At 37.2% G+C, this 27039-nt stretch overlaps 1 protein-coding gene across 1 annotated transcript in view; it reads left to right on the top strand.

Annotated features, from left to right (window-relative positions):
• Positions 1-27039, top strand: part of CPED1 (cadherin like and PC-esterase domain containing 1) — a 275534-nt gene that overhangs the window by 98866 nt on the left and 149629 nt on the right. Inside the window, exons 7-9 of the mRNA XM_029918194.1 lie at positions 23284-23426; positions 24181-24253; positions 25673-25840. Of these exons, the coding sequence (XP_029774054.1) occupies positions 23284-23426; positions 24181-24253; positions 25673-25840 (384 nt within the window). The remainder of the gene's footprint in view (positions 1-23283; positions 23427-24180; positions 24254-25672; positions 25841-27039) is intronic.

Below are 27039 nucleotides of genomic sequence, written 5' to 3'. Positions count from 1 at the left end.
CCTAAGCCGAAGTTGAACACTTAACCAACAGAGCCACCCAGGCGCTCCTTAATCACCTTTTTAGTTCTTACGTATCTTCTCTCTTTCTTTGTTTTCCTTAACTAATTTTGGTCAGAACTTCCAGTGTTTTCTTTAAGGGTAGAAATGATAGTTAAGCGTTCTCAAACTGTTCTTCATCTTAAAAGGAATGTAACTCAAGCTTCTATATTAAGTAAAATGCTTGCAGTAGGTTTTTGGTTTTTAGTCTTTACAATTCCTGCCAAAGTAGTGAGAATAATATAACTAACCACAAAGCATCCATCCGTGTGTTACAATGATTGCAATATATGGATAATTTTGTTTCATCTGCACCCTCTCCACGCCCCTTCCCAGACAGTTTATTTTGAAACAAATCCCAGACATCACATGATTTCCTTTGTAAACCTTTTTAGAGTGTAATTCTGAGAGAGACAGATTTATAAACTTTACAAAGTTAAGTAAGTTCCCATTTGTTTTTAGTTAGCTAGGAGTCTTCACCATAAAAAGATTTTGAACTTTATAAATCCTTTTTTCTGCACTAATTATATGATTTTTTTCCTCCTCGGGTTTATTTAACCTCAATGGTTATTACATTGCTAGATTTTCTTTTAATAAAATGTCCTTGCATCACTGAGATGAAACCCATGTGATTATTTGGGGCTATTTTGCAATAATCTGTTGGATTTGTTTAGTTAAGATTTTTATATCTAAGTTCGTAAATGATATGGACCTATAATTGTATTTTCTTGTATTTCTCTTACCTGGTTTTTAGGGTTGAGATTACTGGATAAAATAGAACTGGATAACTTTCACTCTTTTTCCATTTTATTGGAACAACTTGTGTAAGATAGGAATTACCTCTCCTAATTGCTTACAACATCCTCCCAGATTTTTTTTCTCTACTTATTGAGTGTTTCCAATTTGGGCCTGAAGTCTTCACTCTTTAATTCTGGAAAATGAGTTTTCATCATTGCTTGAAAAATTTTTGCTCACTGTTTTATTTTCTTCCTTTCTTCTGTTGGCCAGATTTTAACCCCTTCATTTCATGGGGAGAAACCCCTTAAGAAGTCTGCACATTTTTACTTACATCTATTGATTTCTTATTTTATTTCCTCTTGGCTCTTTATAATTTGTTTCCTATTTGATTTTCTCCTGTCTTCCTTGAATATATTATTTCCTTGAGTATATTAATCATGCTTTTTAAAAATTCCTAGTCCAGTAGTTTTATGTCAGTGCTTTCTATGCATTGCACCACAGGTCCCTAGCCCATTACTGGTTTTAGTAGCATGATATGTGTCCTTTACTTTTTGCTTGCCTCCTACTGGAGGTAGCTGTACTTTCCATGTGTCCCTATTTTGTCCTTTGAGCTGAAGGTCTCCTGCAGATACGAAGTATTCCAACTGGTCTACTCTTTGAGGAGCGCCAATCCTGTATGAGTTTCCAAGGAGATGGTACAGATGAGTTCCAGGCATCACAGAAATCACCTTCCCTCAATTCTCTCAGCTGCCACTCTTGCAGGTGGTTTCTCTGGTCAGAAGTTTGCTCCCTAAACTCTTAGGAAGCATACAAAGCCTTGGGAAGAAGCACTTCCCTCCCTTATGATCCATCAGATGTGAGGTTTGAGAGAGAAGAGAGTGGAGGAATGAATGCCACATGTATTCAATCTCACACTTCTCCTCATCAAGTCATCCCCTGAGCAGGACATAATCTCCCTGAAGTTAAGCAGTGTGAACCCTGGGATGGACCTTACAGGGGACCACAGGGGAGAGGCAGGCGGAAAACAAATCCTTTCCTCTATTCTGTCCTCCCAAAGAAGCTTCTGGCACCCACTCTCCCCACACTCCAGTCATCCCGGCCATTGCCACCACTGGACAGACCAGTTCAAAACAGCTTTCACAAACCCGTCACACAGGTTCTTATTATGTGTCCTTTTGAAGTCACCCCCCACACGCACTTTTTAAAAATTTATTGAAGCATCGCTTCCCCTAGCCCCAGTAGAAATGACCGGTAGAAATGAAACACTGTTTATGTACAGTAGTCTCCCTTTATCCACAGTTTTGCTTTCTATGGTTTCCATTCCCCGCCTCCAAACGCTTCCGGAAGCAGACAATCCTCCTTCTGATGAATCAGCAGAAAGTCAATAGTAGCCTAACCATACATGCCTACGTCATCCACCTCACTTCCTCCCTCACAGAAGCATTTTATCATCTCACATTATCAGAAGAAGCAGGGTGAGTACAGCCCAATTAGATATTTTCAGAGAGAGAGACCACATTCACATAACTTTTAATACAGCCCATTGTTACAATTGTTCTATTTTATTATTAGTTATTGTTCTTAATCTCTTATGGTGCCTAATTTATAAATCACATTTTATCTTCGGTGCATATGTGTAAGAAAGAAACAGTACCCACAAGGTTCCATCGTACCCACAGTTTCAGGCATCCGCTGGGGGTCTTGAAACATTTCTCCCCTGTGATTAACGGGAGACCACTGTATTTCTTGAAGATAAAGTGTGAGAAAAGAAAGCTCTTTGTGATTTGTTTTTTGTCTTGTTTTGTTTTCTTAGATTTTCATGCTTTGTTCACTAGTTTGTTTCTTATTCATATCCTTGTCGTGTCTCCAGGACAAAGCGAGCTATGGGTGTGGCACGGGAAAGCATGCCATCCTTGTCATTTTCCTCCTCTCCTTGGGATTTGTCTTTTCAAGATCTTGCCTGATTATTCTGGACAGTATTGTTATCTGCTCTCACGGGGAGGCAGCTTCCTGGGTTCATGTCCCAGAGAGCGATGATTTCCTGACGAGGTCAAAGCTACACATGATGCTACAAGGGAGTATCTGAAAACAAGGGAGTATCTACTCACCCTTCAAGTGAAGTACTTATTGCTTCAGCTAAAACAAGTAGCTTATACCTATCTGTTAAACCACTTGACCATTTCTACAACTGCTTCCTCCTGATATTTTTAGATGTGAAAAATATGTGGAAATGGTTCTCAATGCTAATGTGGAAGACAGGACCAAGGTCCACTCTAAAGACTAATTATGTGACATCAAAGTTTTATTGTCTTTAAATTCCACAGAACATAATTGTACGCGTGTGTGCACACGTGTACGGAGTCCTTGACTCAAAGGCTGAATTACTTAGTTAAATCAGTAGTGATTTATACACTGTGCAGTGAGGCAAACGACTAAACTGGTTATCAGTGGCCACTTCTAGAATATTCTGGCAGCTAATGGAAGTGTGAAAGTAATAACAAGTATAACTATGAGCTCATTTATTTCCAATTAGGGTTGCTGCTGAGATATTTTACCTGCCAAAGCTTTAGAGAGACTTGAAAAATAATAACAAATGCAAAGTTGAGAACATAATGGGAGAGTAGGTGCTTTATAAACAAAATTTTTCTAAAATCTCCTTCTATACAATAAAAACAATTTAAAATGTAAGTGTTAGGTGTTTCCAAAGGATGTTCATATTTAAAACTGAGGGGAAGAGGGGCGCCTGGGTGACTTGGTTGGATGTGCAACTCTTGATTTCGCCTCAGGTTATGATCCCAGGGCAGTGGAATCAAGCTCCACGTCGGGCTCCACACTTCCACACTGAGCATGGAGCCTGTTAGGATTCTATCTTTCCCTCTCCTCTGCCCCTACCCTCCACTTGTACTCTCTCTTTCTCAAAAAAAAAAAGTGAGAGGAACATAGAAAAAAAGAAAGAAAATTAATAGCAAATGTAACATTTGTTTACTATATCCTTTGATTCAGTTTTAAAACAAGCATTTATGAGTGACTAGGTGGCTTAATCAGTTGACCATCTGACTCTTGATTTCGACTCAGGTCATGATGCCAGGGTCCTGAGACGGGGCCCCTTGCGTTGGGCTGCACTGGGTGTGCAGCCTGCTTAAGATTCTCTCTCTGCCTCTTCTCCCCCTCTCTTGTTCCCCCCACACTTGTATGTGTGCACACTTTCTCTCAAAAAAAAGAAATCGCTGCTAAGGCAATGTCATTTTCTTGGTGAATGTAATAAATCCAATATTAAGCCATATTTTATTCAAAAACTTCTTCCCTTAAAATGCTTTCAATTCAATTATAAAACCCTCCAGTTTTATCCATGAATTCAAGAGTGGAACTCTTAACACGAACATTCTAACTGTAAATTTTGGTCAAATGTATCCATGGCTGTCTTTATGCACAGGTCATATAGATGAACTGCAAGAAATGTCATAAATTTAAATTTGGCTCTCACAGCAAAAGGTCACGATGTATTCCTTTATCCATTCTAGTTATCCAGCAGAGAGGAAGCTCTCATATCTGTAACTTCTCTATGATGTCTGGAGTTTCTTTATACCTGTGATCCGAACAGACTGCTTTGATGAAAATGGATTGCTAGAGTGATTTGCGACTTTCAGCAGGAAGACCTGTCAAAAACCTTACTTTGTCTAGTTGAGACATCGCCTGAATGAACTCATTGTTTGGTCAGCCATCTCACATTTAAAGACGTTCATTTGTTGAGATTGGGTATTCAAAGTTAGTTGAAATGATTCCTTGAATGTAATCAGCTCTTGATATATGTGTCTTGGATTGAATTCCATTGAGGATCATTTCAACCATTTTTTGAAGACATAAAACTCTTTGGAGATGATATGCTCTTTTTAGTTGACGTATAATTGACATACAGTATCTTCATTTTAGGTATATATCAATATTTTTATACCTTATGAAATGACCCCCATGATAAGTTCTAGCTACTACCATTTAGAATGTGTTAACTGTGTGAAGAGATTGCTCACATCTCTTTAATCCCTGGCTGTTCTAATTTAGCTCATCTATGTTTCAAGGGTCTTCTAGTGGCTCTTTGGCAAATGCCTTAGACAGATGTCATAATTTGAATTTCTGGATGGGGCCACTCTGATAGAAAGGAGAAAACATGGGACACTGCAGGCTTTCCTTAAGTCAGTATCTGTCTGTAGGAATCATCTCCAAGGGAAACCCAGGTTAGAGCCAGCTCGTGCCCAGGCTGCAGCTCTAAATCACCCAGCTCTCCACCACCACTGGGGCCTTGGGGGCCGGTCTTCCATCTGCAGTGCCTGCCGCTGCCTCTCACATCCATGCAGTCAGCAAATGTACACAGAGAGTGAACTCCGGCAAAGCAGAGAATATTGTTATTTACAAAGACCCTTTTTACAGAATGCATATATCTCTCACTCAGGTTTGGAGACATCACACAGTTGCAGGGGATGAAGTTAGCCTCATATGTCATCAGTATTTACGCGGTGCCTTTCATAATGTCGGATGAGATTGCTCATATATTCCCAGGGTAAAAATGAGTAATGCCCCTGGATGCAGGTTAAAGTTACAGGATGGTTTTTCAACCTTAGGAAGTGTTCTTCTGATCTTCATTTTACATCGAAAACTGCAGACTATGGAACTGACCTTGTAAAAGACTTTTTTACTGAGCATCTGGCCCTTATGCAGGCCCCGGAGATTTATGTCAGCTTGTAGAAAGAATGTGAATAAAAGGCTGCTCTCAGGAGTTTATAAAATGAGTTGATGTATTACTTCATCTCCTCTTATTTGGATTAAATTTAAAAACTGCATCGGGGTGGTCATTTTAAAGTATGATTTTATATAATTGAATATTATAGATAACAAGCACAAAATTAAATAAGCATGTGACTAAAGCTGACATAATAAAAGCTAAATAATAATTATAAAATAAAAACATGTTTAATCAGCCCACTTTGGTGTTAATTTAATTTCAGATATTTAGTTGTTCTAGAAAAAGAATGATTGTTTCGTAACTGCACATGATGTTAAAATAATTTTGTTATTTTGCATTGGTACTGTTGATGGCAACTTTGTCTCTTATTTTGCAATTTTTCATTGACTCACTCATTTCATTCATTCACTCCCAGCTTTGTTGCATAAAAGGTTTGTCAGATAATTATATACATTCATAATTAATTCATTAATTCTTAATACTGCATCTGGATTATTATCTTAAATGGGAAAGGAATTATTCATTAATCATAGTCATGTTTATTTGATCAAAAATGATCATTTCAGCACATGACCGTAAGCTTCGGAGCAGCAAGCAATGTGTCTGTGTTGCAAGATCCTCAGCATATGCCTGTAACATGGCCGGCACTCAGAACATGTTTATCAGTGAATGGTTATCTATCATTATTATTTATATCAAGGGTATTTCATTAATTGTAACATACAAGAAACCTCTCATTTTGGGAAAAGAGATTTAAGGGTAGGTTCTGCAACAAAAGATGGATATGATGAATTTACCTATCACATCTTGCTTAATTCAGATACATATTTTCAGAACCAGTGTAGTGAACTAGTTAATGTATGCAAATGAAAATTAACCAGTGTGTATGGATTTTATATTATATTATATATTACATGTATGAACATGTGTGACAATGACAGTATAATGTAATACTTAACCCTAATGAATAAATTTACTAATTATTATTTTATTTAATGCCAGAAAACTGATGGACAATATTAATTATATCAACAGAAAAATGGAGGTTAGCTAATGGTCAAGGACTTCTGTGAGAAATAAGGAAAGGTAAATGAATTCCTTCAGAATGGTTGAAAGATAGAAAAGGGAATTTCTCAGTGGCATTTTGTTGTTAGGACCTATATATGTTTCCTTACTTTGCTTCTCTTCTTTCAACAGTTTTGTTCAAAACCTGCTTCTCTCTGGCGCCATCTAGTGGATGCCTATGTGAGGATGAGGAAGGGGTCCAACCGAGGAGCCCTTGTAAAGAGCTTTGCAAAATAACTTGCCAAGAGCCCCTTATTTCTCCAAACTGGAGCCTAGGAGTCAGTGGCATATGGACCTAGTGGAAACTTATCAATTACTCAATGCAGGCTCGTCCGGCATGGGAGTGTCACTCTGATTTGTTACACATCGCCAATCACAAGTTTATAAAATAAACAAATGTCTAGACCAAAATATGAACATGGAAAAAGCATATAAGCAATGTTTCAAATACTTTAGAAATCCACAGAGAACAGCATCATCTTAATTTTAATTTTTGAGGTTTTCATTACTTCTTTACTGGATGAAATAGCCAGGCCAGAACGATGTTCAAAGACAACTCTACTCTACCTTTCATCAATAAATAATGTAGAGATGGAGCTTTAGTTAGCAAACCCATGAATTAAGGCAAAACTCCCTGCAACCCTCCTGGATTTTTCCACTTCTGTGCAGGCACCTAGAGAGTTAAATTTGATTTTATAAATATTGATTCCTATACTTTTTACAAGATGCACCTGAGTTTTCCATCACTGTGGTAATGATAAATATCTTCTGAGGACAGGAAAGTATGTTAGGAGAAAAAAATCAGATAAAGTCAGCAAAGAATCAAGACAATGAAAACAAAGAAGAAAAATTTATTGGCCCAAATAGGTTTAAAATCCTTGAAAGGATAGATTATGTTTATTTTTTACTTATAAAGGAAACAAACCTTTGGTGCCTGACATGATATGTAGTCCTTAGAAGACAGGGGAAGGGAAACAGCTGCGATGGAGACACCACTCATTAAATTGCTGGAAAAAATAATGTTATCAAAATAATCCCTTTATCAAGTGTTTTGTGAATGCGAAGTAATGCCAGAGAAGGCAATAGCAATAAGTATCTCAAAAAATTAATGACTTTAATACTTACGTTTATTATAAAATGTTCCCAGTAGAGAAGACGGATGATATTTATGTTTTTTACTTTGGTTATAGAAACAAAATAATTTTCCACCAGTACATTTTGAAGCTTATTACATGCCTGCCATTTTAAACATTTCTATTAACAACTTCCCTTATTCTTTGAGATCTATCTAAAAGCCAGTGACAAATTGTAAATATAAAATATCCCCAAATGTGCCAACTAGGTAAAACTAATCTGTCTGCTAAAAGAAGACAGACTTTTGCTCCCTTCAGGAGAAAATCTGACTTGCATTTGTCGTATGTGATTTATGCATTGTAAGTTTAAAATGATATACAGCCTTCTCCCTCCCATATATTAAGAGGTGGTTTCAAATTTGAAAGAAGGAACAGTCTTTTGTCACTGAGGAAACTAACATGGCTGTGAGATAAAGCAAAACAAGAATACTGTGTTGCCCCCAAGTGATCCTTTTAGATATTGCATGAATAGTCTGAGCTGTCCAACAGTGAAAGGAAAAAAGGCAATAATGCTTAGACTTTCTTTCATTAGATCATACACATTTATTTTTAAAACATTATTTGGTAATCCGTGCTTAGTGCTAAGTAGAGATTCTGAATGGTGATACATTTTCAGTGCACTTTAAATTGCCTACCCCGCAAAATTACTTGGAATGCTTTCAGCATTTGTCAGTCACTGGGCATTATTTTTCCATTTAAGACAATTTTGTGATTCATAGGTTCTTTTTAATTACTGTAAAGTTAGCATTAACATTTTAGACTTAGTATCTGAAAATGCATTACCTTTTGTGCATACTTCCCTTTGATTTCAACCTGAACCCCAAATCGTTGGTTAAGTCAAATTCCTTTGAATTATGTAAATGATCTAATATTGTGATATGAAGCTGAAAATTTGTCTTCTATTTTTCTGAGTGGTAAAGGCGGATAAAGGTGGATTATTTACCAGAAGTCTGCACACCTACCTCACGCTGCATTCTATGTCTACTGCATTATACAGATAGATGTCCTCACTTTTGTTAGTTCTGTCTCTGTGGAGTATCTGCCTGACTCACTCATTCCCTGACTTCCCTCTTTCCTGATACGAAGCATCTTCGTACCCACTGCTCTATCCTCTTTGTCTCATAGCAGCTTGTCCTCTCGTGCCCTGTCATACTCATGAACACAGTTCTTAGGAGCTCTGTGAAACAGGTCTCTACAATTCAGAGCAAGGAACGGCAAATAGGAGTGGAAATCACAGGTGTCCCTGTGCGTTGATGTGTTCAGGCGCGGCGTGGCTCTCTAACCCAGCTTCCCCACGCCTGGTGCCTCCTCTTCCAGAATCCAACATTGTCCCCAAATGATTTCTACTGGAAATGTTACGCCTGATGTATTTGAAAGGTATGAGAATTTCCCCATGTGCTTGATTACCCAAATCACGCACATAGAGAACGTGTACTCGAATCACAAAGAGTGAAATTATTACTCTAAAATTGGATGTCGCACAAGAAAAACAGTACAGTATTAAATATATCACATCTCCATGCTTTCGGTGAGTTGCTGTTAAAATGAAAAGAGATGTGATTGTTAAGTATGAATAGGCCAATGATGACATCTTTTCAATCTGAGTGATAAGCAAGTATCTGGTTGCACTTTTACTCTAAAGGAAAAGGAAAGAAATCACTCGCACCGGATCTATAGTGCTTGGATCTGTAACACTGGAAAGAAAATCCCAAGGCATGCTGACCTCTAGGGGCCTGGGAATGGATGTTCACTAGCAGTGTTCTTGGGCCAACTATGACCTCAGGCAAGTCTTTCAATCTTTCCAAACTGCTTTTTCTTTCTATAAAATAGGAATAGCTTCCAATGGGGTAAGTGAGGTTTTTCATGTCTTCTAATGATCTTTACTGGGGACTTCTCATATGCTAGACATTGTGTTAATAAAATTCCACTGATACAGAAATACGACAAAGTCCCCACCTTCATGGAGCTTATTCTTATATGGGATAGTAGATGAAATTCAGATAAAGAATTAGTTATACGCATATGAACAAATGCAGATAATGACAGATTTTTGCTATAGCGGGGAATGAAATGAGTAAGGCTGATACGTACAAAGTAACTGGTTTGCCCACTGTGGGAATAGTAGAAAGATTTCCCTGACTAGGTGACATGTGGGCTGTAATTCACTGATAAGACTAAGTGACATTTGGGGCATCAGTCAATTAAGTGTCTGACTTCGGCTTAGGCCATAATCTCACAGTTCATGGGGTCAAGCCCCGCATCAGGCTGTGCTGATCGCACAGAGCCTAGAGCTTGCTTTGGATTCTGTGTCTCCATCTCTCTCTCTCTGCCCCTCTCCTGCTCATGCTCTGTGTCTCTCTGTCTCTCAAAAATAAATAAATGTGAAACAAATTTTTTTAAATAGTAAGTGGCATTTGAAGAACTGGTGATGAAAACATTTCCAGAAAGTGGAGAATTCCAATGTCCTGAGGTAGGAGGTCCTTGCACATGCTCAGAACATCACAGGCACTGAAAATGTCTTATGTTCAACAAAAGGAGAGTGGCAGTGAGGAGGCAGAAGGGAAAGGCAAGAGCTGAATCATGCAGGACTTAGAGGCAAAGTAAAGAGTTTGGGTTTTTTCCTAGGGGCAAAGGGGTGCCACTGAGAGACGGTGAGCAGGGGGACGGCATGCTCCGACTTGCCTTTTCAAGCCCACCCTGCTGCTGTGTGGGGATCGTATTGAAGAGGATTCTGAGCAAAGGGGAGAAATCAATTGCAAGGCTCTTTGGGTGTCAGAGCAAGAAGGTTGGTGACTTGGACTAGTTGGTGAGATGGTGGTCCACAGAAGGAGAGAAGTCTCTACCTGTTGGAAGTAGAAACAGACCTTGGTGATGAGTTGAGAGAGGATGGAGATGGCTCAAAGATCACTCGTTAGCCAATATTTGAATGGCGCTGTCCCTTCCTGAGCTAGATCAAATGGAAGACAGTGGGATGGAGAACTATGAAATGAGGAGGGCTGAGGAAGAGCGGATGGGATCCTGATCTCACAGCTGCTTACTCATGTGTGGGTTCCACCCATTTGCCTGGCTCTTAGGTGTCCTAGGCTCCTGCCTGAGGGCCCTACACAGAAAATTTCTCGCGTCGAGAATTTGGTGTTTCTTTACTCATTCACTTCCTTTTCTTGCTGTTTTTCTCCCCTTCCCCTCGCCCTCCTGCTATTTCCAACAGAGGTATCCTATCACTTGTTGCCTGCCCTTCCTAGTGTCACAAGGCATGTCCCCTGTATCCCGATTCTCATCATTGTAAAAACGCCTGGGCAGAAGTGCCTGTTTCTCAGACACCATAGGTTCACGGGTTATTTTCAAATAGATGGGGCCTCAAATCATAAGTCAAATCCTCAAATGATTCCTTTGAGGAACACAGGGTTGTCAACTATGATACATTCTAACAAGAAGGTGAGAAGAGAAGGCTTAGGAATCTGTCCACCATAGAAAGGGTGAAATTTATTCAGTGTTGGGGATGGAAGTCAGAGTGAAGTTGGAAAGATTTGAAATGGAGAAGCCAAACCAGAGGCAGCAGGGATTACACTACACTCTAGCGCCGAAAATAAAGGAATGTGAAGTGCTTAGATCCACGTCTTTCTTATGTGGGAGGCTCAGGAGGGAAAGAGGTGCAGATTCCATGCCAAAATGAGAGAAAGGTAAGACACAGTGTGAGCAAATAAACAAACAGAAAAAAGAAATTGAAGCAGTTAGCTTTTGGACCATAATAAATCACTCCAAATGTAGTGACTTTAAACAACAAATATTTACTTATTGTTCCCTTACTATCCTCTTTATTGGCTGGGCAGGCCCTGTGGATTTCTGTGGCTCAGCTGCGGCTGGATGGTCAAGCTTGGTCTCACTTACTTACCTGGCTGTTGGCCTGATTTGAGCTCGGGTCATGGGGATGACTTGGCCATGGGTTTCTCATCAGCTGGCAGGCTACCCAGTGTTCTTTTATTTCATGGTAGTGTCAGGGTCCACAAGAATAGCCAGTGAGCAAGCCCCAAAGGCCAACTTCTCTTCAAGCTTTTGTTTGTGTAGTGGGCTGAATAGTTGCTCCCAGAAAGATATATCTATGTCTGAATCCCAAGAACCCATGAACATGACCTGATTTGGGGGAGAAAAAGGGTCTTGGCAGATATAATTAAGTTGAGGATCTCAAAATGAGACCATCTTAAGGACCAAGACCATCAAGTGGTCCTTAAATCCAATGACACATCCTTATATGAGAAAGGCAAAGGAGATCTGGCACAGGCAAGAGGGGAGAGTCACGTGAGAGCAACACAGAGATTATATACCATCAGGCTAAGGGAAGCCAACAGCCACTAGAAGCTGGAAGGAGCAAGGACGCATTGTCCTCTAGATCCCTAAGAAGAAATGAGGCTCTGCCAACACCTTGGTTTTAGACTTTTGGCCTCCAGAACTGTGAGATAATAAATTTCTACTGTTTTAAATCACCAGGCTTAATGTAATTTATTACAATAGTCTTAGTGAATTAAAACAGTTTGTATTCCATTTGCTGATGTTTTCTTGACCAAAGAGCTTCACAGAGCTAAACCAAGATACAAGAGATGAGGAAAGGGAGTCCACTTCTGGATGGGAGAATGTGTGGGGGAGGGGCTGCATACAAGGGTGTGAGGGAGGGGTTGCATGCGGGGGTTGGAAGAATTTGTGGCCAGTTTTCCAAATTGCCACACCACTCTAAAGAAGGATTTTCACATTGGAGCAGATTTTCAGTAGGTTTCACAGGATGAGATTTATTTAGACTACAGAACAGGGAAATTTTTAAATTAGGGTCAGGAGAAGGGGTTGGTTGGCATCCAACTTAACAGTTGATTAAGTGTCTGACTCTTGATTTCAGCTCAGGTCATCATCTTGAGGTTCATGAGTTTGAGTCCTGCTTGAGATTCTCTCTCCATCTCTCTCTGCCCCTCCCCTTCTCGCTCCACCCCCCCCTCAAAATAAGTAAATAAACTTTAAAAAATAATTAGGGACAGAAGACAGCAACAGAGACAAAGGGAAGAGCATTTTATCTGATGGCTTCTCTATTCCTCAATGAGAATGAAGCTTCTAATGGTCAAGTGTTCTTCGAGTAAGATGGAAAAACAATGTGTCTCCCCATAAAAAAAAATTGGTGGGGAATCACTGTGTTCAATTTGTATCTTATTGTATATGTGAGATTTTCATGTTTAATTATGGAGTCAAAAACAAGTCAAGGGAAAAGCAATGTTGACTATTCAATAATTGTTCATACTCAGTTCAGGTCACTTATATTCCACAGTTGTGTGCTGGGCAATGTAGAGGTGGACTCAAAAGAGAAATGTTGTTTGTTGCTTTCAGGGAACCCTCCAGTGAGAAAGAGAGAGAGAGAGAGAAAGACATTTATAAAAAACTACAATACAAGCCGAGTGTAATAAATGGCTGAGCTGCTGGGATAGTCAAGAATAGGAGAAAATTATTCAGCTGAAACAAAGTGAGGGAGGTTTCATAAAATAGGTGGCATTTTAGCTGAGCTTGGAAAAAGGAGTAGTGTCTCTTTAGAAACAAGGAAAAGATATTTGCATTTTCTTTGGAAAGACATCATGAAGCCTGGGAACATAAGTTATAGTCTCCGAAGTATGAGGCCTTGTTCATTTGGCTAGAATGTGTATATATATTTTAGGGTGGGGAAAATCCTAGGGTAGCCTGCAGTGCGAGGGATGGAGAGAGAAGAAAGGGAAGAAGGAGTTGGGTTTGTGGAGGTAGGGAAACCAGCAAAGGTATGTTAGAGTCAGATCCGGAAAAGCTAGGATTTCATGTGCTGTAAAATGTTAAATGACAGTGGGATCATTTCTGAAAGTATTCTCATATATGATCTCATTTGATACTTTTAAGAATCCTTAGGGATAGGATGATATGTTTATATCCATTCATATCAAGATTCATGACTTAATAGAGATGACAGAACTAATAAATGTGATTAGGTTAGGACTTAGATCTCCAGTGAATAAAATCCCTCTTAATTGCCACTTAACTACTTGCAGTTTTAAGCAATGCTCTGTATGCCCTCCATAAAGCATATTGACTGCCGAACCCAAGAACTCAGTGTCTGAGGCAAGCATTTGTATGCTTCCCTTGTCATGCACTGATGAACTATCAGTGCAAAAAGAGATAGACTGACTTCTATAAATGCAAAGTTGAATATTTATAAAGAAATCTCTCTGGGAAAATTTCTTGGAAGCATTGCAGGTGAATTTGATGTGGTGTAACAGCTTTTGTGGGGTCAGGGAGAATTGTGAAATCTAGGATTCTGTCTTCCCCGAGATTTCTTTGCAAGTGTCTTTATGTTCTTATGTAATTTCATTTATAACCAATGCATTACGGGTGAGGTTTCCATAAGGTAGACGACTAGCAATTCTAATTAGTTTACCTTCATGCAAACAAAATATCTTGGCTATGTGTTGCAAAGTAGACAATGGAATAACATTTATTTTTTTTAATTAAAATAAGGGGTTTAAAATTTTCATGCATTGTCTTTTTTTTGAACACTCTGTAAAAATAGGTGTCCTTTTGTAGCAAAAAAGATAAAAAGGCCTCTCCTGTTTATTGCATCACTTCCTTCTGTGAACATTGGGGCTTCTGTCCTTTATGTTTGAACTGTGCTTCATAAAAATGACCCTAGCAGCCATGAAAGAGAAAGAGGTTGGGGGCAGAGAAACCAAAAGTTCGTAGTTGAGACCACTGTGAGAAGACATTGATTTGGTCTATATAGCAGTGTATTTAATTAAATAATAAAATAATTAAATCTTAAACTTTTTAAGTTTGCATAATATCCCAGAATGAGTTTTATTTGAACACTGGTAAGAGAGAGGTGTAAGGTAACTGATAGAAGTGTAATAAACTAGTGGAAGGTTGTAGTAAATCCATGGATTCAACAGACTTTAACACCCCAGCTCTCATAAATAAGGGCAAATTGCTCTATCATTTTCTTTATTGTACAACCAGAACTCATTATTTTTATAATGAATACATTTCCTTTTCTTTTGTGATTGACCATGAAACTTGATAAGAACTAAAATAGATACCCTGCATAAAATATCCAGAACATAAATGAAAAATATTTTGCCTTTTTACTTTCTTACCCTTTCGAGAGTATTTATAAGTATGAGATGGGTATCTTTCTACTAATTCATCCTTCTTTGCAAATTTTTATGTTGCCTGTTATAATTATTTCCTGTTAGAAATGTTACATGATTTCAGTGTCATTTTCTACTCCAGAAAATTAATAAAAGATGGAAGGTTTTCCAAACAACTGCCAGACCTTATTTTACTGTAGGTTTAAAGAAAGCCTGTGCTTTAACTTCAGTGGAAAGAGTTGTGACCTGCTTGAACAATGGCATTCACATAAAGAAAATGAGTAGACATATACATACAACGTCCAATGATAAAGTTTTTATAACTTTAGCTTTTGCTCTTTACTGTTAAATCTCTCTGCTCCTTTATGTCCCACTGAGAGATTCCAGAAAGGGCAATAAAAATAACCTGCCAGTTCTCTGAAAAGGTTGACTATAATGCAATCAGGGTTCTACCATTCAAAGCAAATAACTAAATTTTATGCTATTCACAGCCTTTTGTATTTCTACACCTTGCTTCTGATCAATTCTCTGATATATGTATGGGAGAATTTTAAATTTCCAACTATAAAACTGATTAAATCACATTGAATCTTCTGAGTTTTCAAGTTTAATGTATGCTTTAAAGCTTAGGGTTGTTCAGAAGAACAAGTGAATAAAATTATTCATGTCACAGGAAGCATGAAACTTATTTAAATATTAGAGTTTTGATCTAATTCCAGAAAATGAGTAAAAACTATCCTAATTTAGGTTCAGCTAATTAATTCAATTTTTCCATGGTACACCCTAAAGCAAGTCAATTTTCAATGAGCTAAAACAAATAATGAGAATATTTATGTTCTTAAATCATTTAACTTAGCACAAAATTTGTTCTTGATCCAGGCAATTCGATTTAAGTTACAAAGAAATATTCTTAATTTTTCCAAAAGGTGATTAGGTTCCATAAATGCTCAAGTTATTGAAGTGATATTTTAGAGGTGTGGATGAAAGGTCACATGCTTGAAAATTGTGACAGTTTCAAATGCATTTTCCATTAAAGTGAAAACACAGATGATTCATTCTTCTGTATTTCAGGGTCCATCCACATTTCTAAATCTGGTATAATGAAAACCACAATGACAGAGGTAACGCTGGGGCTTTGCAATGAAGCAGACTAGTTTTAACACCATACGGATTACCTCTTGGCTGTGTAGGCTCAGGCAAATTGCTTGTGTTCTCATCCCTCGGTTTCTTCATCTATAAAATGGGGAAAATGAGTATCCACTTCATAGCATTGCTGTGAGTATAGTGCATGAGAAGTGCACGGTATCTGGCACATGGTGTCAGCTTGGCCAAGGTTAACGATTCATATTAAATGCAACATAGAATTATATCAAAATATCACTTGTGCACTAAATAAAAAATTGCATCTGTATTTGGGCTCATAATTTAGCCTTTGTTTTTCTCCCTTTCTCAAATCTTTTTTCCTCTTTTTATTCTGTTGTAAATATCTGATTTTTCCCTCTACATCATATCCCTTTAAAGGGGAAAGGAGAGTCTTCCCCAGGGTCCGGAGTGCTCACTGGGCCTTCACCTCCTGCAACGGCCCCTTGAGGTGTGGGAGATGTGCTCCTGCACCAGACTCTTCCAGAACTGTGAATCCTGTATTTCCAAGGATCCATAAAGCCTCTCCAGGGGCTTTGCAGGCACATGGGTAGTTTCAAGAGAGTCTTCTTCCCCCACTTCTCTCCTAGCTACTCTTCTGCTCCTCAAAAAGAAAAAAAGAAAAAAATGACCTAACTTTCACCTATCCTTAATATTATGGTGAGGATTGGTCTACGGTGAAAAAAATTCTGCAAAACAGAAGAAAACAAAACAAAAACATAAATCCTCCCCTGACACAAACTTGAGAAAGTGAAGGATGCGGAGAGTAATTATGTAACAGACGCTGCATAACGCTGTGTGACAGATCCTGCACGGCTCAGGTTGTTTTCAGTTTTTAACAGAATTAAATATTTCATGATAAATCACCATGTGGAGATTTTTCCTATATACTTTGGAGGGAGTTCAAGGAATTAAGTCATGTTGCTGTTGCTGTAACTAAACTCTTTTCATCTCCCATTTCTCTCTCTCTCTCTCTCTCTCTCTCTCTCTCTCTCTATATATATATATATATATATACATATATATACATACATATATATATGTATATATATGTGTGTGTGTGTGTGTGTGTGTATGTTTTATATATATATGGACAAGCTTTCTCCGTGCTTACATTAAAAGTAATATTAATACTAATGCCAAACTCTTCTCACTCTGGCCATAAGTGATATTGCTTTAATGGATATGTGTTTTCATTGAATAAAAAGAAATTACATCCATCTAACAGATGCATTTTCATTACAATTTTACTTTTCTTATTTCAGAGATTAATTAATAAGACTTATAATATATTTCTTTGGTCTGACCAATTGTGTACAAGCAATAACTGTAATCATAACTCTGGGGAAGAAAAATATTTTTAAATTTAGAGCCATATGGTAACTGTAATTTTAAAAACTCAAATGTGTAAACACATTTCTCTTATTGAAAATCATAGGGTGATAATATATCCTTTTATTTATAAAACATATTACACTGGGATAAAATGCTGGGGTGTTTGTGTTTCTCTGACACACTGTGAATGTTTTACAAGTACCTGGAGAGAGACTGGTTAAGTTAGAGTCAGACAGCAAGGTCTTAGTTGAGTCTGTAAAAGGCAAAAAGAAGAATAGTATCAGCCGAAAACAATAGACTTAAATTCCAAGGACATTACAAATAGCTACATTTGAATGCATACATACTCCCCTCTTCATTGGGACAAAGAGCATAGAATCTTGGATTTCATATATTTAAATGAGCATCCTTAGTTCTACCCGTGGATAAGAGCTACACTCTTCTGTGATAGTTCAAGCATTGATGGTGACCTGTAAGGATCATCCTCTAGACTCACTTTGTGTTCCACCATTAATTTGCCCTCTCTTCCGGATCATTCCTGTCAGCATTCAAGCTTTCAATGTGATGACTTCCTATCCTAAACAAATAAACAGAAAAGCTCAAGAATCGAAGAGTGTTCATAGATAAAGCAGCGACTAGCAAGAGGTGGAAATGGACACTATTTCCACTGTTTGCAGGAGCTGAGAAATGGAGCAAGGGAGAGGTTATTTTTGGTTTTGTTTCTTTTGCGAATTTTTTTAAACATTAAACAAGGGCTCTTTTGGTCTTTGGTGGCACAAAATTAGCCAAGTGTTTAATTTGTTGTTGGTGGGAGTAAAGCTATAAAAACTACAAAATTACTTTAAAATTGTAATTGTGGTAATATATACGTAACAAAATTTACCATCCTAACCATTTTTAAGGGTACAGTTCAGTAGTATTAAATACATTTACATTGTTGTGCAAACAATCTCTAGAACCTCTTGCAAAACTGAAATGATATACCCATTAAACAACCCTGCATTTACCCCTCCCCCAGCCACTGGCAACTGCTGTTCTGTTTTCTGTTTCTATGAATTTGATTACTCTAGATACTTCTTGTAGGGAGGGTCATTTGATGCCTTTTGTGGCTAGATTATTTCACTTGGCATCATATCCTCAAGGTTCTTCAAGCCATGGTATATGTCAGGATGTTCTTCTTTTAAAGGGTGAATAATAGTCCATTATATATTTTGTTTATCCTTTCATCCATTGGTGGATACTAGAGTTGCTTCACGTTTGGCTATTGTGAATAACGCTGCAGTGAAAATGGGTGTGCAAATCTCTTTTCGAGACTCTGTTTTCAATTCTTTTGTCTATGTACCTAGAAGTTGAATTACTGGATCATATGGTACTTTTAATTTTTATTTTATGAGGAACGTCCATACTGCATCATTTAACATTCCCACCAACAATGTCCAAGGGTTCTTATTTCTTCACATTCTTCCCTTCATTTATAATTTTATGTTTTTGTCTTATTTTGTTGTGTACTAGCCATCTTAATTGATGTGAGGTAATATTTCATTATGGTTTTAATTTGTACTTCCCTAAAGATTAGTCATATTGAACATCTTTTCATATGGTTTTTGGTGAAAAATGATTTTAAGGTATTCTTCTTACTGAAACGATGAAAATTTCTCTCTCATGCAATAATATTAAGAGAAATTCTAGGAAACTTTAGTGAGGGACAATGCTATTAAACACTACCCAAAGTTCAAGATACTAAAATATCAGTATTCTGCTATAGTTTCCCAGCTAGTGAAGAACATGACTTTTTAAAAAAAAACCTTCTAATATTGGTTAATCTTTCATCTTTTGTTTTAACACTTAGATTAAATTTTCTTATCTCAAAAATCCTCTCGAACAGCTGTAAGCTTCTATTTTTCAAAGGTTTTATTACAAGTCACCAGAAAAATGCATATCCTCCCTCCCTGAGATGGAAGTAAGAGATAAACATGTCCTCAGGAGAAAAATTATTTTATCCAGAAGCTCTAGTAAGTTATTTCTCTTATCGAAGTCTCTGGTTTCTGTAATGTTATACTTAGCTTTATTCAGTCAATATCCACTCTGCACTAGGTACTAGCCACTTGAAGATAAAATGGTTCAGTTTCTGTCCTAAAAGATTTCACAGTCTAGTGGTAAGAACAGACAAGAAAGCCAGTACATTTGACACAGAATGACTTGCACTGCCATTGAGAGCAATTTGCCCAAGGTCTTGTGGGAAGATAAATGGAATTAATTAATCAAGTAAAGCCCAGGATTCGGCATGAGAAGGGCTATCAAAGATGGGGAAGGGGACATGAGGGAATAGAAAGGCTCCTTGTGGTATTTTCTAAGATATCAAAGATGTGATAGAAGTTTTCCTACAAATATTTTCAAGTTGATTTTTAGTTCCCCTTGTCCTTCCATTTTTAGTACATAATTTTGATCTACCCACCTGTGTATATTTAAATGATCTTTTTTTAAGTTTATTTTTTTTTTGAGAGAGAGAAAAGGAAAGAGAGAGAGTGTAGGGGAGGGGCAGAGAGTGAAGGTGAGAGACAATCCCAAGCAGGCTCTGTGTGTGGAGCCCAATGTGGGTCTCGAACCCACAAACCCACAAACCAGAGATCATGACCTGAGCTGAAATCAAGAGGGGGATGCTCAACCGGCTAGGCCACCCAAGCGCCCCACACCATGATCTTACAAGGTCGTTTTCTATGAAATTTAGTTTGCACAAAATTTGTATTTCATTTTTATACTGGAGGAAAATGTAGAGTTTATGACATAGTTTCATGTTATGTTATAAGTTTTAAGACATTCTTTTATTTCTTTTTACCTTACTGCCAAGGCACTGATGTCCTTAGGATCTTATATTCTCATATTTATGCAACTCAAAAACATTCATTAAAAGTCTTGATCTAGTGGGGCACCTGGGTGACTTGGTTGGTTGGGCAGCCGATTTCAGCTCAGGTCATGATCTTGTGGTTTGTGAGTCTGAACCCCATGTCGGGCTCTGTGCTGACAGCCCAGAGCCTGGAACCTGCTGCGAATCTTGTGCCTCCCTTTCTCTCTCTGTGCCCCTTCCCTGCCTGTACTCCGTCTCTGTCTCTCAAAATTGAATAAATGCTTAAATTTTTTTTAAAAAAGTCTTGATCTAGAGAGGGAGAAGTCTCCTTGATATTTGAGTTTATGGTTTCATTATTTTAAACTAGCAATGAAAGTGAAAGCATTCCTGCAGGTATTTGTTCTTGAGTTTAGAAAGCTCCTGGGTGAAATGTGTTTTTCAAGTTCTGATGACTGTGAGTAGTATTAATATCAAATAATTTCAGATTTGACATTGTCTAATGAGATCACTGAGCACAGTTCTCTTTATACATCTGAACACACCAAGATGCACAGAATTCAAGTAATTTGACCATGAAAATACAGTAAGTATAACAAATTACAATAGGACCAGATACACAGAGAAGTCTTCCACTTAGCTTACATGGATTAATTAGTTACTAAAACTGATACAAGTATTGTGCCTCCTCTGGGTCATTCACTGAAAGCTGATTTTTTTTGAATACCTATTAAGCACTTGCACAATTCCATTTTCATTTCTGGCATATGTAGTTTGCCATTGTACTAAATAGATAGGTCACTCATCTAGAATTTCCTTTGAACTAAAGGTCTTAGACAATTTGAAATTTGCGTAATGAGATAGAAGGAAACGCACACAGAGACAACAATCTGGAACCGAGCTAACAGAAATAAAACAAGTTGCTCTATTTTGAATCGTGCGTTCGGAGCACCACTGCTCTGTTCTGTCCTCATATTTGGATGCTTCAGTTCTGCTCTTTCATTCCTGTTGGGAGGCATCCCACTGGAGGGGGCCATTCAACCATCACATCTCTTTATTCTCCCTTTTGAAACATTTCTATGAAAGCTTTATCATATATTTTTAAATGTCCTATTTTGGTTGGTGTCACATGTGTTTGAATTCTCAGAGGCAGTGTTGAATTTCCACAAATGCATCGCACTATGAAAATCTGGCTTCAACAACCACTCCTTTAAGTGGCTGTGGACTTCTCTCATTTTCATTAATACAATGAGCGAACATGTGCTAAGTATTGACATGCTGGGAGGTGGTGTACTTTATCTGTATTCTCTCGTTTAATCTGAGCGATACCTCTGCTGAATAGAAACTGTCGTTAATCCCAGTTCTCACAATTTAATAGTAACAGGGATGGAGCCAAAGGTTAACCCAGGACTTTTTGTCACTAGTATCATGGTGTAACACTGGGCTATGTCCACGACTTCTAACAGTGTAGTGCTTTCCACATAGTAAAATTCTCACTAAACAATGTGAATGGAAGGGAACTGAATCCATATACTGGCAGCCCATAGTCAATGCTCACTGTTACAGACAGACACTAAGAAATTATCTTTTCTACAGTAGGAGAATAAATACAACCCTAAGACATTAATTTCTAGTTATTTTTTTTGCCATGGAAGATATAACCTTATAATCAAACTTACACATCTTATATGCTATACAAACATTTCCAACTTTCTTAAATTATTCATCTTGACCTTTGTGATATTCAGGAAACATTAAAATAGAAAACACAGTAATACAACCAGTAATCTCTCTCCGTAATCATGCTGAACTGAGTGAAATAAGAGTTAGTTTTTATTTGGAAAAACAATATTACTCTGTTTTGACTCAAGGGTGTTAACATTATTAGTGTTCACATTAATTTGTTTTCTTTTGATCATACAATTATTACATTTATTTTTCTTACTGAAATGGAAAAATATCCCAATTGCCAAATGCTAATGATGTGTCCATAGAGCCTGAAAATGTACATCTCATCTGGTTTCTGGTTTTCAGCTGGGAAAAGTTTATGAAGCCAGGATTTGTTTCTCTTGGGGTGGTTTAGTTGTGTATTTTTAAAGATATATTTACCGTTTCCCTCAGGTCGCTGGTCTGTCCTTCGTTATCATAGGAAGAAAAGCTCTTCGCTTTGTAGGCTGACACAGCTCAGATAGATCTAGTCTGTTCTTCCAAAGCCATGGAGACAGTACCTGCTGCATGTTTTCTCAAACAATATTTTTTGTTCTTCATCTTTGAGAGATTATGTTTATCCAAAGAAAGCGTATGGCTCAATATGAGGTTTGCTTGATGCTTTTTAAAAATTTTGACTTGAACTTTGATGTTAAGCATCCTCAGAAGGTAGTTTTGTTGTGATCGGTTTAGCACTTAAGCAAATAAAAACGGCTGTTTGTGAAATCAACAATAGTGTTTCTAGAAAAATACAAGCCTGAGCTTTATTCTCCTTTTTGTAATACTGCCCTATCTTTTCTATCCACATGAAATCTTCTTTAAATGAAAATGTTAAGATAGGACTGAGACTCTCTTAAATTCTTCATTAGTTGGCTAGGTCTCCCATAGCAAGATGCTGTGAAAAAGCACCTTTCACGTAGTTATTTTTGTTCTGATATATTCAGAAAAGGGACAACACTAAAAAGCTTAGATTTGGATTGTGGCCCTGACCATGGCTTTCAAGTACGTTTTCTTCTGATTTGTGTTGGCAGCTCCCTCGTTGGTAGTTTTCACCCATTTTAGAGAGGACACAAAACTTGAAAGTGAGTTGTCAATCCAAGTTCATCTAGTTTGTAGAGTTACAAATTAAACCTGGATGTTCTGATCACAAGCTCTTATCAATAGTTCCTTTTCACTTTCCATGATTAGATGCTGTGACATGTGTATGTAAGTATATGTAAGATATATATGTGTGTGTGCACGCCCTATACATATATGTTGTACATGGGTTACCAAACTTTCCTATTTAAGGAGTTTTTTTGAACTTGACAGAAAGATACAACCTGAAAGAATCTTTCAAACTGGTCACCGTGGAAATATAGACAAACTGAGAATATTGTTTCAATATTTAACCCTTTACTTTGTTCACAGTTGCAAACATTTTTTGAGACATTCCTGACAGCCAGTTCACCTCTTCAGGCTTTTGATAATATGAAGGAAGCAATTAGCAAACTCCTCCTAGCAGCTGAAGTATTCAGTGAAACATCTACTCTGGGACCAAAGGCCTTCAACAGGTAAAAAAAAAATAAATAAATAAAAATAAAAAAAAGAAAAAACAGCTTAAAAATGTTAGTGAAAATATATCTTAATTATTACAAGTAGGTGCTGTTTGGAAAATGTTATGTCAGTATATAAATATGAACTTGTAGGTATCTTTCCATATTTGTAGACCCTAAACTTCAAAGCATGTTACAGACTTGTTAGTGTCTAAAAATAGTGACAAGAAATAAAGCACACATTATTTAAATTAATTTTAATTGTATCTCTGTTTTAAGCTTAGGTATCTCTATCATATGCAGTTTCCCTTGACTAGGTGTAATTTTACTTATGGCCCTTATTAACAATATTCAATAGCTTTTATCTCCATATTTACTTCAGTGTAATTTAATGCCCTTTGTCTAGAAAAAAATGTTAAATTTACAATGTCAACAAAAAGGAGGTTGCTCAGTTAAGCTTTGTGATGCTTCCTATGTGACTAAGAATGCCTGCCATGTAAGAGTAAGAGAATTTCCTTCTCCATATTTGCATTTTCATCAAGGAACCTCATTGTTTAATGTGTCATGAATACTTTAGATATATTTGGATTTTCTATAAGGAACAAAACAAATTCCAATTTAAAAATTAATTGCATATTATCCAAGCCACTGCTCTCTTTAATTAGTACGTACCTTGAAATTTAACTATGGTACCCATTAATAACGCATCAAGTGATAGAGTAAATGTAGCAAATAGGATATATTTTTATATTGCCTTGTGTTTTTATTTCAGATGCAGATTATGTTTTCAGCTGTTGACTTTCGATATTGGTTACCGCAAGTTCAGGTACCCTGTTGTGCTCCAGGTGAGTATGCCGAAGCTTCTTGTGAGTTTCTGCCTTATGCTGACTGACCTGTGTGTGTGTGTGTGTGTGTGTGTGTGTGTGTGTGTGCGCGCGCGCACGTGTGCATGTGCATGTGTTTGCATTGTTTGCATGCACACTTCATAGTAACCAATCAATCAATAGCAACACGTATTAAAGTCACTACAGGTTTATATTTCACTGTAGTTCAGAAATTTAACTAATGTAGGGGAATCCATGATCTGAGGGCCAGTTGCTACTATGCGTCATGGTGGAACAGGCACAGATTTTCTTATGGTTCAGCCACGGTTTATAAAAAAATAAAGTGGTAAATATTTGCATAATAGAAAATAGCAGATTACCCAGCTTATTCACCTGGGTTTATGAAAAAAAAAGGAACTCTTATTCTTCACATATATTTAGTTTTATTTTTTAAATGTTTACTTTGGAGAGAGAGTGGGAGTGGGAGAGGGGCAGAGAGAGAAGGAGACAAGAATCCAAGCGGGCTCCATGCTGTCAGTACGGAGCCCGATGAGAGGCTCCAAGTCATGAATGAGGAGCCCCCAGTCACGAACCCTGAGATCATGACCTGAGTGGAAGTCAGATGCTCAACCAACTGAGCCACCCAGGAGCCCCTCCTAGATATTTGGTGTTAAATTGGACTATATTTTAATTTTAAAAGGCACAGGAATTTTTGAAATATATGGTTTTTTCCTAATATAAAATATTTGTAAATTGAAGAGTGGATTTTTTTTGTATGCCCTGATTGTTTTACTCTTTCGAATTAAATGAACTCATTTAGATCATCTCCAACATATTTTTCATCTAAAATATCCCTTAGTGGCAAGAAGATTAAAAAACATTGATTGAATGAGTCTACCAAAAGTTTTATTTGGGGATATGGAGTAGGAAGAAGGAAAGAGGAGCAAAATAAAAGTATGTGCAACCAGAATTCAACTTCCTACTGCATTGACTGCTTTTCAAACTGTTGTACAAGGTGAATGATTATATTGTGTGTGGCTCAGACACTTAGTTGAATAGCTTAAAGACTCATTCATAAAATTTTGAAACTTCATGAATCTACATTTACAATTTTTCTTTACTTTGCATACATCTTAGTGTGTTCTTTAAAATTTATTGTTCAGAAATGTTACATATTATCTTTTAAAGACACAAATTCTTCACCAGTTAAGAGTTTCAAGATAAACTATGTGCCTTATAATCCATTAATCTTCTTTAAAAAGTTGTATCTTCAGAAGAATATTACTTATATTTTATAAAATTGTTGACCTCCAAAAAGGCCACTAGATGTCAGTTCTGATCTACAATCCGACAGGAATGAATCATGTCTTAGAAGTGATTCCACTACATTAAAATAAAAGTCAATGAAAAATATTTTATTGTGCTTTTACTCTTTCACAGGTGCATGAGCATTTAAATTTTCAAGATGATGATAATGCAGATTATGAGGACCAAAACACAACGGAATTCCTTTTACAAGATACTTTCAATTTTCTCTTCTCTAATGAATCTTCACTTCTGATATCTTCAGAAATATTTCAGGGACTTTATACATCAGGTGTTTTTAAGGTAAGTGCATATGTTTATAGTACAAATATTTTCAAGTCATTCTTTGGAAGGTGCCGTTTTCAAATTGATAATTGATAATTCACTTGCACTTGAAACTATCTGGTGTCCATTACATTATATCTCAATATTTTTCTAACCTGAAGACTAATATTATTTTATGTCAGCTAAGTATGAGTGACTGATTCCGATGCAGTTATGAGTTAAAAGAAAGCAGTTCTTAATTCCTAAGGAATATTTGTGGATATTATGAATAATACATATTCTATGTTGTTTAGAATCCTTTGAGAGGAATAGAGTGAATAAGAACTCTTTGGAGGCAATCTAGAATAGCAGTGAGTGCTCTAGATTGATACCAAGGGACTGGAGTTATAGTCCTAATTTTTAAATAATTTATATCTGGTTAACATCTTTGCTTCGATTCTGATGATTAGGATGTAGTGCTTCATAGTAGCATTGGTTAATTTTTATGGCATGGTAATATAGCTTTTCTTGATGAATCAAAAAATCTGTACCAATTATTAAGTACAGGATTATTCTCTATATGTCTTTCTGTTTTAAAACCCATATTCAGAGAACTTGGAAGAGTAGAGCGTGAAAGGTCTCACAAACAAAACTTGATGCTCTATGGAGAGTTGTTTGTGAGAGATAGAACATGACTTTAGAGACTATTTCCCTGAGATTTTATTAATTTTTTTCCCTGTAGTTCCCCGTTTTCCTTCATTAGTGAGTGGATTGCCATTAAAACCATTAGAACCACTTCACTCAGAAGAAATGAAAAGTATTTGCAACTTCTCTTCTCTGGGATGCATGGGGAAAAAAATGGATGTGGGTGAAAATGGGCCAGGAGGACTGTCCATTTTTCAAATTTATCAGAATTCACAAACTCCAAAGTTGTAATGTCCCCTAGATGGGATTCACATGTTTTTTTGCTGCTCTGACCTCTGGCACTCTGAGGGCTGAAGGAGACTCTTCCAGCACTCCTAAATTGTCACACAGTCCACCCTACTGGGCTCACCTCCCCAAGCTTACTACCAAAGCACTGTTGAGCAAGTTCATTCAGTTCCTCTTTATCAAATATGAAATTTTCCTAGAGCCAGACACTGTTGTGACAAGCTGAAGTTACTACAGATTATTTAGCATTAATCAGCTCAGCTGTTTATACAGTTCGAACTTTGGTTTATAAAGTAGGAAGCCATTGG

The sequence above is a fragment of the Suricata suricatta genome, chromosome 2 (assembly GCF_006229205.1).
Source record: "Suricata suricatta isolate VVHF042 chromosome 2, meerkat_22Aug2017_6uvM2_HiC, whole genome shotgun sequence".
In the NCBI taxonomy this organism is placed as follows: Eukaryota; Metazoa; Chordata; class Mammalia; order Carnivora; family Herpestidae; genus Suricata; species Suricata suricatta.
This window is presented reverse-complemented; position numbering and strand designations above follow the sequence as displayed.